A 14,363-nucleotide genomic window follows, 5' to 3' on the forward strand; every position below is an offset into this window, starting at 1 on the left:
CCTCATAAGGCAATTCCGGAGGATTTGCATCATTTTCACAGCATGTAGCACAAAATCAATAGTGCCCTGTATAGATTTGTAGACTTTATTGCTGTCCTTGACGAGATAAACCAATACTCTAAAAACCCCAAGATATCATACACTCAAAAAAGGATGATGACTTTAAGAGGCTCACATAATATTTCAGTCATGCAGTACCTGTCATTTCATTACAATACCAATCACTTAACAAGTTCTCAATTGTAGAATTTTCATGCTTTATTTTTTTCCCTCTTCCCTGGGCACACAACGCATTCCTATGTGAAGCTGCTACGTCATCATCCTCGTTCGATGTGATCTGTTATGAATTTTGAAAGCATTCCTATTCCTCAATTCAATCAGTACAGCTTCTACAACTATGTACATAACACAACATGTGTAACCAATTTATATATCAGTGTTTATATGCACAAGTCTAAACATCATCTGGACGTCTCCTTTAAGTATTCCAAGGGACGTCAAGCTTGTCAACGGGATATACACTGGTCCGTTTTGTTACACTTTGTATACAATAAGACGTATATTATTCACGGTGACACAATTGTTTGTGCGACAAATGCTCCGGTCCTATTTTTGCTAAGGACATAGGTTTAGGGTCGGAGTTGCGATAGGGTTTTACGTTTAGTTTGATTTGATGATTTATAGGATTAGCAGTTAGGGTTATTTCTGTGGGTAAAATCTGTTTCGTCTAGAGCATTTCATTGGAGTAATTGTCGTAGGAGCAAATGTCATGGAACTATATTGTTTACGCGCTTATAGTATTATTTGAGATATTTGACCTGTCATGTAACTTCTCTCTGGCTAGAATGCAAAACAACTGGCTTTACTTGTAAGCCCTAGTTCTCTGATTCCATACACAAGCAGCCAACGTTCCTTGTAGAGATGATGAGCTTAAAGGCTTAACTGAGCTTTGATAGCGACTATCAAGCTTCTATATGGGGATACGCTGCTCACTCGTTTCTCGCTAATACTCCTGCTTTTGAAGTTAACTGGGTTCTTTTTTTCCGGTGTAACAACGAGGAATGCCCACAGCGGAAGAAAAGAAACCCTACAAGTGTTATCACGCCCTCTCATGCACCAGCATACACTCTCTCTTCATTTACAGCGTCAATAAATAATGAAAGAATGGAGGTAGAGTCAAAATTCAACATCATTTTGTAAATTTGTTGGATGCGACAGCGTAAATATTCAATGTGAAATGATGGCTTACCTTCTCAGAAAATGCGGAAACCAGCAGAAACCAAAGATGAAGACAAGAACGAGCACGGCCTTGGCCAGTCGCCGCCGTGCTCGGGCCTGCTTACTCTCTTGGTGACCCTCGCCGGGCATGTCTCGCGAGCTACGGAAGAGCTGGATAGCGATCAGGCAGTAGTAACAGGTGATGACAGACAGTGGGATAACGTACATGATAAGACAGCGCATCACTTCGTAAATCCGGGCCTGCAAGGTGAAGTGCGGCAGGCTGAAGCAGAGGACCAGGGGCGGGTAGTCGTAACTCAGGTAGGCGAGAAAGATGGACGGGAGGCCGAAACATATCGCGAACAGCCAGATGCAGATCGCCACGAGGCACGTGCGCCGAACGACGGGCCGACGGCGCCGCTGCATGGGCCGCACGATGGCCTTGTAGCGATCGAAGCTCAACGCCGTGAAGGTGAACACTGAGACGCCCTCCGACACGACGGGCAGGAAGGTCACGAGCTTACACATCATCTCTCCCAGCAAGAAGCTCTGCTTCACGTAGGACAGAATCGTCAGCGGCACGTTGAGCAAGAGCACGAGCAGGTCGCCCACCGCCACGTTGGCGATGAGGAGGTTGGGCACACTGCGCATCTCCGAGTTGAGCAAGACGCTGTAGATGAGTGTGCTGTTGCCGACCACGCCGCAGATGCCGATCACGACAAGCCAGAAGATTTCGAAGCACTCGAGGAAAGTGAGCTGGGGTACGATGATGGGCGGTGTAATCGTTACGTTCCCGAACATGTCCGTCCCGTTCCCGTACATGTCCGTCACGTTGTCCAGGCCGACGTTGAAAGCAAACCCCACCGAAACAGGGTGGATTGTGGTCTCAGTCCGCTGATAGCTAACCTGCTCCATCTTTTCAACCAGTCAAAAGGCGTTTGAGATGAACAAAGATGCAAGCAAGTGTCACAAATATTGTTCAGCAGAATGAATGTACGGACAAAACGATCCGTCAATGAGAAACTCTTTTATGGCATGCAGTTTCGTCGTGATAAAGATAAAGACACAAATTTTCGTTCAAACTGTCATTGTCATTACTGCCCTGTCAGAGAAAGTGATAAATCAGTCAGGTTTTAATGCAGTAAACTAACCCTTAATCATATCAAATTTCTACTTTAAATGTGTATATTCATTTAGGAAGATAAAAGTCTTATCAGGACTTTATTGACTGCCAATGTGAGGTCCTGGTAAGCAACTAACAAAACGAAAACTGTCAAGATTTGTCTATTTGCAGCAGTAATCCACAACATAAATCCCTGATAATCGGCCTTTTCCCACCGTTACGTAAAGAAAAAACTCCGTCAATTATCTGAGTTTGTCGAGCAAGTGAACTCTCATCAGGACAAAATGAGGTAATAATGCGACGTGTCTTTTATGTTGTGACAGCCCTTATGTAATACAATCCCCTGTTTGACAGACTCAGTCACGCTTCGCCGCAAACACAAGTCTTTCTTGATTTGTTTTTGTTATTGGCAAGCCTGCGAGACTAGCAGATTTGTTGTTGTTATTGAAATGGTCGTGACGTTTCGTACAATGGTGTTGGTGATAGGTTTTCTCTCGCCGCTATGCTGCGTAGACGATGACTCACGCTGAAAACGAGAATCGCTCATTGATGATAGTTATTGTTTGCGAGAGACGGCAAAGTCTGCAACAACTCCAGCAGTTATGCGATTTCACTTTTTAGTACTCCCTTCGTACACAGACGCTATTGTGTCAACTCTCCAATTTCTGTACAAATTGTAATACACATTGGCTATCGCTGACTGTACAACATTCAGAATCATTGTGCGAGAAATTCTTCCTGTGCCATATTATTCCACCGACGGTCCGTCGTCCGCTTAAAGCTCCACCGGCTTATATTACAGTCAGCATAAGCTGCACTTTCGAAGTCTCGTAAATCATTGCGAAGAAGACCACGTGTAGATTTCTTGTTTTAGTGTAGAGAGAGAGAGAGAGTACTCGTCCTTATTCCGTGAAAAGGTGGACACTAACACATGCACCCTTCGTGTAGTACGCGAGCCGTTGCCGTTTTCATCTCGTGGAAGCTGTGAGAGCGAGCAGCAGACATTAAGGGTATCCACCGTTTAACCAGCTGAGCAAAGTTTTCTCCTTAGCAACAGCTCAGGAATGATGACAAAATTTTCGAATGTCAATAGAGAACGTAGAGGCAAGATACCATATCACTTTTGCATGTAGTATCGACGAACCGTCCTGAAGATTAATAAGAAATTATCTGGGTTCTTTTTTTCCCCACTCAATCTCTCTCTATGCAGATTACACAACAGAGTGATCACACTTTTAGATGACGTTTACGTTAAATTCGAACATGTCGTCTTTCCTCGTCATTCCATGGGATTTTGTTGATAATACAATCGATAACTGCAGCTCAAGAAGAAGTATGATGCCAGCAAAGTGTATTATTCTTCACGAGATTAGTTACAATTTTTTTCCTATCAAAATTCTTTGAGTGCAGGCGTCCTGATCGGTTTAGCGGATTTAGTGGAGTAAAGGATGCCAGCATCTAACGTCAATCAAAATCCTGGGAACAAGAGCGATCCACTTAGAGATTCTAACGTCAGACATTTCGTCACATGCTGTAATGACAAATAATATTTCGTTTCACAAAATGGGTTCTTTTATCTATGCGACCGACACTGAGCGTTTAATTTGTTGGGAGGCCGAAACGCGAATGATCCACCACCGTTGACGTCTCCTTGTAATAATGCTGATGCGAATGACCCGCCGCCAACTTTTCAACTGAGCATTATCCTACACAAGTCGTCTGCGCACAATGCCACAAGAGACGTTGAGAAGTTGCATCAAAGTGAAGCATCAGTGCAATCGATGCCGATTTGCTACAAATCTCGACAAACACAACAATACAGATGCTGGCGAAAATCCCAGCCAGAATGAGGTAGTCAGTTGAGCGAAAGGAAAAGGGGGGAAAGTATTCACCTGAGCAAATCAGACCGCTGATATCCCATTTAATGCTATCCACTACGCGCGCTTAAACACATGTGGACATAATATTGACAAGTGCAGACGGTCGGAGTGTCGTCGCTCGCTCGCATTTAGCCGCCGCTAAAGCGAGCGTGCAATAGCAGCACTCATCAGATGCGCACGATCAATACTTCTCTAAGCCACGCCTCCTTTACACCTTTTGATTGGTTGACAACTCTAACACCCACGTGTGGATTATTGACCAATGACTATCTCTTTACGACAACACTAAAAGTAAGATTGGCCCTCGCGATCTTCCTGTCATGTACAAGTTATTATTTAACATAGGTTGACTTGTGGAGTTCGGTAGTTCCTCGTTTTCGTAATTGGGTGTGGGGGTGGCATGTTAAAATGCGTACTAGACGATTCATAATAACATGTTCGTTTTTAATTTGTTGTACTATTATTTAATCCGTTGAATCTTTCAATGTCCTCCTGAAGGAATACTTGCTCACTTTGCTTTTGCGTGCGTGTGCACCTGTTACAAGTAGGGCCTACATCATACAGTATTTCTTTAAATCATCGCGAAGCTAGATCCCACTCTGTACTGAAATTCATGGACGTTTTCTTCATGCTTTTATCGATCGCCTAGCAAGGTCATGAGCAATCAATGAGGTCGTCACGGATAACATTTCAGCCCTACTTGCACTGACAAGAGCATTGTGTCAGATCCTGGTATAATCGCAAAAGAGCAGACAAGACAAATGTATACCCTGCCGTGTAGGAATGGTGTGGTATCAAAGAGTGTAACATCTCTTTATGCATAATCGTAATAGTGAGGTGCTGTCATTGGTCCAGTGGATGATGCCTCGGACGCACTATCTTAAGGTCCCCGATTCGAAGCCAGTGGTTGTGTGCTCAAAAACAATACCATCCTTATTGGCCTCATAAAGCCAGCTCTAACGATCAAACACAATTTGATACAAATTGCTAGACAACCGCAAAGCGTTTTAAAGATAGCATTATAAACAGGAAACTTATCTTAGGCACATAATATGTATACATTCTTCTGATCCCACTTTTGCTTTGCGTTGACTTGCTCTTGCATGATAATTATCATGTCTTCAAAGAGGCATTATTTATATGACTTTGCTAAAGTTACCCGCACTATTTTACATGACAGCGGATTCTTTTTAAAGTAAGAAATACCAGCGCTCGAGATATTCAAATTCATGAGACACAAAATGATATACTTTATGTAACCCTTCAATGCATAATTCTTACATCTAAACGCAGCAATGAAGAATCTGGCGAAATGAGAATTTGGCTGATTGTATAAAATTAACTATATTAACACGAAAGATGTGCAGTTATAAGAGCCGAAGTTGTTTCTCTTCTAAAGGCTTTTATGCAACTTAAAGCAATTGGAAACGTCTTGAAAATAATAAACACCCTGGACATTTTTCTTCTTATTTTTTTTTTGTATAGAAACAAGACTTTATCTAAGTAATGTAAATCTTGACTTTTTGTGGAAAGTCATAATAGTTTTATTCATTTCCTTTACCAGACTCATTCTCTGAGTTCCTTTTATTTCTTACCTGTTTTTTCTTGTCAGATCATAAATAGCATTCGTCTATAACTGTAAATGAAAAGATATGTTCATCTCGAAAAGACAAAACGAAAACAAACTGTTTCAATTGCCTCACTGCGTAACCGAAAAGGTAACATTTCCATCTACACCTTTGTCCATGTAAATGAAGGCATTTATTCATTGTCGCAACACTGCTTACATTAAGTATTTCAAACTTTCATTCTCCACCATTCCCCCCCCCCAAAAAAAAAAAACAACACCAATAACAACAACAAGCCAACAAGAGCTTGGAACAAAAATGAAACAACCAAATGACGGTCATGCCACTGATGATGGCATGAGTGTTTACTCATTGAATAACCACCCTATTGATTTGAACTTGTGGTAACAGACTATAACCTTTGATTTAATCTTTTTTCAACCCTAACTAAACTAGCCGGCTATTGTGGAGAGTGTGCCGCCATCAGGTGCTTCGTCGTGTAAACCCTTTAGTTGAGAGTTTGTGTTATGCTGTTTAAAACCGCAATGGCTTCTAAAATAGATATCTATTTTCTCTGCTCGTTTTATGTTATTTCTTATGTGTTTTATGTTCTTTCGAACCGATTGTTCTTTAGCTGCATCATATCTATGTTCGTTGTGTTCTTCTTTTTAATTGTGTGCATATGCAATGTAATGTATATCAACGCAGGGCTCCCTTGTTAAGCAGGCCTTTGTGGCACTGAATGGGACTACCCTGCTTTTAAAGAAGACTTAATAAAATTGATAAAATGTAATATGCCGCAAGCAGAAGCTGAAGCTTAAAGGGGATGGCTAGCAAGTGATCAGTGGGAATCAGTGGGAATACTGGGGGATGATTGTTCTTATAATTGTGGGATTCATTTAAGAGTGCATTTTATATCTATTGTTGTGTGAAATTTATTTGCTTCAGAACAGTCTCATATCCAAGTAATGTGCAGCTTAACGTCCCGTCACTGTACAGGCATGCTAGCCTGGAACCGTTAAACTGCACATTACTGGAATATGAGACCATTCTGAAGCAAATAATTTTCACACAACAATAGATATATAATTTACTCTTAAGTGAATCCCACAAGAATTGGAACAACAATCATCCCCCAGCATTCCCACTGATTCCCACTGATCAGTTACTAGCCATCCCCTTTAAAGTGACATGCTATATGCGTGCACTATCATTAGAATGGGAAGATAATAAACAAAATGACTGATAATGATAGTAATGATATGATAAAATGATAATAATAATTGATAGTCTTATATCCACTAAATGCGTCTTCAGTGTTGCCGCTGCGCTTTCTGAGAGCCCCGTCGTATAATTGCTCCAGCATATCCAGGTACCCATTCATACACCTGGATCAGATGGCACATTGTGGGCGAAACATGTCACGTGATGATGAAAGCACTGGACAGGATTCTAACCCTTATCTTCATATAAACATAGACCTGATCAGAAGGAACTATCAGTAATTCGTGACTGTGATATTTGACAATTAAATTGAAATATGCCATCCTTCGGGAAATAGTATAGAAAAGGCAAACTAAACATTTGTGAAATTCTTTGAAATATTTAAACAGCTTCTGAAGTCATATATGTTCGCATCTTGTTTTGGTTGGATATTCATAGAAGATCTCATCGGGTATATATTTCTATCTCTTTCTACTTTTTCAACCGTCCTATGTACAACTACATAATGTATGTTATTCTCTTTATATGTCCCTATGCGCCTCAGAATAGACCACTAGATCGATGGCGCATTACAAATGCTGTACTTATTATTATTATTATTATTATTATTATTATTATTATTATTATTATTATTATTGTTGTTGTTGTTGTTATTATTATTATTATCATCATTATTATTATTATTATTATTATTGTTGTTGTTATTATTATTATTATCATCATCATCATCATCATCATCATTATCATTCACTGAAAACGATGTTCTTCGACGTAATGATGCCACGCATCAGTGGTGTGGTCAATTTTCGTTACACGGACCGACAGCGTGATGGCGCCACGCAAGAAAATGCTGTGTCAGAGGAGGCGCCAATGCTGGTACGTGCTTTGCAGGTGATGCCCACACACAGCTCCAGTTATCATAATACTCGCTTGGCACATAACGCGACCACGCAAAACGGGAGCGAACAACTAGTGAGCATGCGGTTGCCCCTCAGCAACGTGTAGAGGGCAGTAAACAACAATGGCAGAGGAGTGTGTTGGAGTGTTTAAAAGACATCAATGATGTTGGTTTGGTCAATTGCTCCCCTACAGCTTGCTCACACTATGATCTGTAAATCACATGTGAGACTTCCATTCTCACCGTGTAATGACACGGTGTAATGACACGTACCGAAGCCTTAGTTGTGATCCATCTCGTTGAAGTGCAATTGACATAAGGACCTGCTGATCGAAATGTTCACTAAAGCTGCCAGTTACTCATCCTAAGACTACATAGGAATTCCTGATTGCAAACACTCTCACAAAACCAAGTTCCGAGAATAAGTCGTTTGTATGTTTGATTTATTTTTTCCAACATTATTTCATACTTTAATCACGATTCTTTTCAGCCATATCACATAAAATACCAGTACAGATTACAAAATACAAAATACATGATATGAAGAGAGAAAATAAATGTGTAAATAACAAATCACATTAATTATGAAACTATACATCGTATAACCAAAATGTGCGAATAATTCCCTGAGAAATTATGCAGAAGAAAGCCTGCCACTATAAACAGATGCTTGAACACGTGGTAGCCCAGGAAACCTAACAAGGTCGAAAAACCAGTAGAAACCAGTAGAAACCAGTAAGCATTTTTAACTGGTCTTTACTGGTTTTTATTGGTCTTAACTGGTTTCAACTGATACCAGTTGAAATCAGAAGGTAACTCCAAATTTCCAGTAACAAAATAAGCAATTCTAGCTGAAACCAGTTGATACCAGTTTAATCATACTGGTACCAGTTTATACCAGTTGAAGTTGCAGTGCTTACCAGTTGAAACCAGTACAAGTCTACTGGTACCAGTTGAAGTCTTACTGGTACCAGTTTATACCAGTTGAAGTTGCAGTGCTTACCAGTTGAAACCTGTACAAGTCTACTGGTACCAGTTGAAGTCTTACTGGTACCAGTTTATACCAGTTGAAGTTGCAGTGCTTACCAGTTGAAACCAGTACAAGTCTACTGGTACCAGTTGAAGTCTTACTGGTACCAGTTTATACCAGTTGAAGTTGCAGTGCTCACCAGTTGAAACCAGTACAAGTCTACTGGTGCCAGTTGATAAGTCTTACTGGTACCAGTTGAAACCAGTACAAGTCTACTGGTGCCAGTTGAAACCAGTACAAGTCTACTGGTGCCAGTTGAAACCAGTACAAGTCTACTGGTGCCAGTTGAAACCAGTACAAGTCTGCTGGTACCAGTTGAAGTCTTACTGGTACCAGTTTATACCAGTTGAAGTTGCACTGCTTACCAGTTGAAACCCGCACAAGTCTACTGGTACCAGTTGAAGTCTTAATGGTACAGTTTTATACCAGTTGAAGTTGCACTGCTTACCAGTTGAAACCAGTACAAGTCTACTGGTACCAGTTGAAACCAGTACAAGTCTACTGGTACCAGTTGATACCAGTTCATATCTCATTGTGTACCAGTTGACACAAGCTGAAGTCTACTTTTTGAATTCGATTAGTTCATCCATTAAAACTGAATTAAAAGGTTAACAAAACTTAGTTAAAACATTACATTAAAAAGTAAACAAAACACAATCAAACAAAACATTTGACGTGATTGAACTTGGACTCTTCATGACTTCAATTAAATGAAACTGGAACCAATTAAGATCAGTTGACACTTCAACTGACAGACTGTATTTTGACCAGTTTGTGCGTGTGCTTGTGTGTGTATGTGTGTATGTGTGTGCGTGTTACGGTGTGTGTGCAAATTAGTTTACACAATTTGATACCCATGTAACAGACTGGACTTGCTTATAACTTCATTCCATATTAACACCCACTAAATCATTGAAATTCAAATACCAGTTGATACCAGTTGGTTTCTATTGGTTTTTACTGGTTCTTTTGCTCATGAATATTCATAAGCTATTCGAATTATCTTCGTGAAAATGAGACAATATTGTTAAATTTACCTTTTTTATGATTTTAATAAACATAGAAATGTCTGAAATGCATCAGAAATTTATCTAATATTATTGCCGTGATATTCACAATTTCAACTTGTACCTCTGATGAGGTATTTTCATATTTTTATAATAAAAGTTTGATCTACTTGGTAACCATGTCTTAAATCATTACAGCAATATAGCCCTATATACAAATGTATATGAATGAAATGTCCCTGGTACTAACTAGGTATAGGATGTATAATATAGGCTAAGCCTTAATGTAGTAGTAGGTATAGGCTTTAGGACTAGCTGTAGGATTATGTTAGGTTAGATATTAACAATGTCCTGACATACACCAAATAATTCAACACCAAATTAATTTTGTCAACTGGATCCCAGTTCATACCAGTTGATACCAGTTGACAAATGGTACCAGTTGATTCCAGTTGGACGAATACCAGTTGATACCAGTTGAATGAATACCAGTCGATACCAGTTGATTTCTAGTCACTCATTCCAATTTCCATATTGAAACCAGTACCAGTACCAGTTGCCAACTGGTTTTTCGACCTGGGTACCGACATGATATATGGACTACATATTTTATTTAGCTGAATGGGAAAAAGACCTGAACATATGAATGCATTATGTTTTACAAGGTAGTGCATCGAGACCGATATATATATATATATATATATATATATATGGTAAATTATGATTATGATGATTACAGGGTGATGATGAGAAGAGAGATAAATAAGACAATGAAGATGAGAGTGATGGTGGTGGTGATGAAGGTAATGGGGATAAAATGAAATGGTAGGCACGGAAACATTCTGTACATTTGCTGTAGATTTTAAATCTAATTCACAGAAAAAAAACAATCTGATCAAACAAAACAAAACCTATACTCAGATTCTATATTCACAGATTATAGTCTGCCAGTGACATAGTGTTCAATCTAGCCTTTAAAGAATATAACGTATCGCATGACTCAACATAATTTGGAAGTGTGTTCCAAAGGTCTGGTCCATTATGTCTCATAGATTTTTGTGCAATAAGCCAGATCGTAATTAGTTCATGTACGCCTTGGTGCAAATGAACTTTCTTTTTTCTCAGTTGGTTAGGCACTTCACTCATTTTAAAGCGGTATAATGCATAAGCTTGCCCGACATACCAATTTATGGAATTCGTGTTCAAACAAAGCATGAACTTGTGTTTAGAACAGGTGACCAGAATAGTCCGTCATACCAGTTGACACTTTAGCAGGCATCTAATTCATTATTTTGTATGGAATGCAATAAACAATGTATCTTTTCATATAGAATGAATTTTTGTTCATTTTTTAGCAGATTTCAGGTTTTAATGAAGTTGTTAAATGACTGTGAAATAATGATACTAAATAAAGACAATTTAAAAGGTAAGGTATCTTGCAATAGTAAAAAAGAGTGATTAAGAACTAGGTATTACAATTTCTAAACATTTTTAATTTCATTCCTTTGTTACCACATATCTCAACCTCTACTTATGCTTTTTTTTTTCTTACGTTCCCTATCTCAAGGCTGTTTCAAATTCGTCAGTTTATTTTCTCCCATGCCACTTCAGCCTCTGCTCACGCATTCTTTATTTTCCAGACTTCTCAGTTAAGTCTCACCCCTTTCATTTTCTGTCAGCAGTCATCGTACCCTCTACTTTATTGCTCTTTTCTTCATCCTCAATCACACAAACATCTCACATCATCACCCTCTAATTTTTTGTCTCTTCCTCGTCCTCAATCACACAAACACATCTCAAAACAATGTGAAACCACTTAAACTGAATCAACTTTCAATCACCAGTGATATTCAATGGGGGAAAAAGCTATAAGTTTTCATTCAAACAAACATGTAATTTCACCCTCTGTTTACACACTTGTTTTCTGACATCTCACTGTCATTTTTAATACTTTATTTCATTTTATTTCTCCAGCCATCAAACCCTCCACTTAGTTATTTCTTCATCTTCCATCACACAAACACAAATCAAAAACTTTGTAAAAATTGACACAAGAAATCCAACTTTCAATCAATCGATGTCCAGTCAAAAAAAGACATACATGTTCATAAAAACAAATATGTATATTTATTTCAAATCATTTTAGTACATATATTGCTAAGGTAACATACCCATACAAGCTATACCTCTTCGGATGGAATTGTCTCAGTGAAACGTTTTAAGTTTGAATCTCCTATACAAACTATACTTATTCGGATAAGATTGTCAAAGTGAAAGGCATGTACTATGATATCAAGCTTGGGTAACATACAACCTGTTCAGATAAAATTGTCCCAGTGAAACATGGTAAGATAAGATAACAAATAACTCGGATAAAATTGTCTAAGTGAAAGATGGTTCCGATAAAAGGCTATTTGTATAAAATTGTCTCAGTTTGACATGGTATGATAGGACAACATACAACCCATTCAGATGAAATTGTCCCAGTGTAATAGAAAGATAGGATAACAAGCTATTCGGATAAAATTGTCCCAGTGAAGCATAGCATAAAAGGCTATTCGGATAAAATTATCCCAGTGTAACATGGTAAGGTAGGATAACATACAAACTATTCAGATGAAATTGTCCCAGTGTAATAGAAAGATAGGATAACAAGCTATTCGGATAAAATTGTCCTAGTGAAGCATAGCATAAAAGGCTATTCGGATAAAATTATCCCAGTGTAACATGGTAAGGTAGGATAACATACAAACTATTCAGATGAAATTGTCCCAGTGTAATAGAAAGATAGGATAACAAGCTATTCGGATAAAATTGTCCTAGTGAAGCATAGCATAAAAGGCTATTCGGATAAAATTATCCCAGTGTAACATGGTAAGGTAGGATAACATACAAACTATTCAGATGAAATTGTCCCAGTGTAATAGAAAGATAGGATAACAAGCTATTCGGATAAAATTGTCCCAGTGAAGCATAGCATAAAAGGCTATTCGGATAAAATTATCCCAGTGTAACATGGTAAGGTAGGATAACATACAAATTATTCAGATGAAATTGTCCCAGTGTAATAGAAAGATAGGATAACAAGCTATTCGGATAAAATTGTCCCAGTGAAGCATAGCATAAATGGCTATTCGGATAAAATTATCCCAGTGTAACATGGTAAGGTAGGATAACATACAAACTATTCAGATGAAATTGTCCCAGTGTAATAGAAAGATAGGATAACAAGCTATTTGGATAAAATTGTCCCAGTGTAACATGGTAAGGTGGGATAACATACAAACTGTTTACATGAAAATGTCCCAGTGAAGCATAATACAATACGACAACAGACTGTTTGGATAAAATCGTCTCTAAGTGAAACATACTAAGATAGGATAACAGACTATTCGGATAAAATTATCCCATATAACGTACAAACTGTTTGGATAAAATTGTCCAAGTGAAACATACATTGTACATGTACTAAGATAGGATACCAGACTATTTGGATGATATTGTCCGAGTGAAACATGCAAACTGATTGGATAAGATTGCCCAACTGAAACATACTAAGATAGGATAACAGACTATTCAGATAAAATTATCCAAGAAAAACATAACAAGATAGGATAACAGACTATTCGGATAAAATTATCCCATACAGAATACAAACTGTTTGGATAAAATTGTCCGAGTGAAACATAAGACAGGATAACAGACTATTCGAATAATATTGTCCGAGTGAAACATACCAACTGATCATATAAGAGTGGCTCACCGAAACATACTAAGATAGGATAACAGACTATTCGGATAAAATTATCCAAGCAGTGAAGATGGGATAACAAGCTTATTGGATGATATTGTCCCTGTGAAACTTTTTGAATAAAATGTGTAAGTGAAACGCATCAAGTAAGGATAACAGAGACAAGCTATACTTATTGGGGTAAAATTGTCCAAGTGAAACATATTGAATTTTGGGTAAGAGACAACCCATGACATTCAGATAAAATTGCCCGAGTGATACTTATCAACTTTCAATTAGATACACATACACATACAGTGCACTCCCAAACAAAATGCTCGGGACCGGCAGTTTTCTTTCGTTATAGCGAAATTTCGTTATAACCGAACAAATACAGTAACGAAAACAAGGAAGCCACACATATATGATATTCTGTTTGTTGAATACTAGTCATACACTGGAAAGCTATGTGAACATTAAAACAAATAGTTAATCAATTTCAGATTATTGTATTACAATAGCGCAAGTTCCCCTAGGAATCTCTGGGTGACACACCAAGCGAACACACAGTGATGTGACGCTTTCGCCCGCTACGTATTTACGAAAGCGATCCGCATTTCGTTAAAACGGAGCAAATTTCTTTTGTTTTTTCTTTTATTGAATAAAACATGTGCAAATCAGATCT

The 14,363-nt window shown here is 38.4% G+C and overlaps 1 protein-coding gene across 1 annotated transcript; it reads right to left on the reverse strand.

The window, feature by feature from the left end:
- Positions 1 to 1,245: 1,245 nt before the first annotated feature.
- On the reverse strand, positions 1,246 to 2,133 carry LOC139731462 (bombesin receptor subtype-3-like). The gene has a single exon (XM_071642350.1). The coding sequence runs from the start codon at positions 2,131 to 2,133 to the stop codon at positions 1,246 to 1,248; it is 888 nt and encodes a 295-aa protein (XP_071498451.1).
- Positions 2,134 to 14,363: the final 12,230 nt, after the last annotated feature.

The sequence above is a fragment of the Diadema antillarum genome, unplaced genomic scaffold (assembly GCF_040938485.1).
Source record: "Diadema antillarum isolate AM-2024a unplaced genomic scaffold, OU_Dant_1.0 scf00000022, whole genome shotgun sequence".
Lineage (NCBI taxonomy): Eukaryota > Metazoa > Echinodermata > Echinoidea > Diadematoida > Diadematidae > Diadema > Diadema antillarum.

Bases quoted from the DNA above. Each gene is read 5' to 3' on its own strand.
- LOC139731462 (XM_071642350.1), bottom strand. From the start codon at position 2,133: ATGGAGCAGGTTAGCTATCAGCGGACTGAGACCACAATCCACCCTGTT.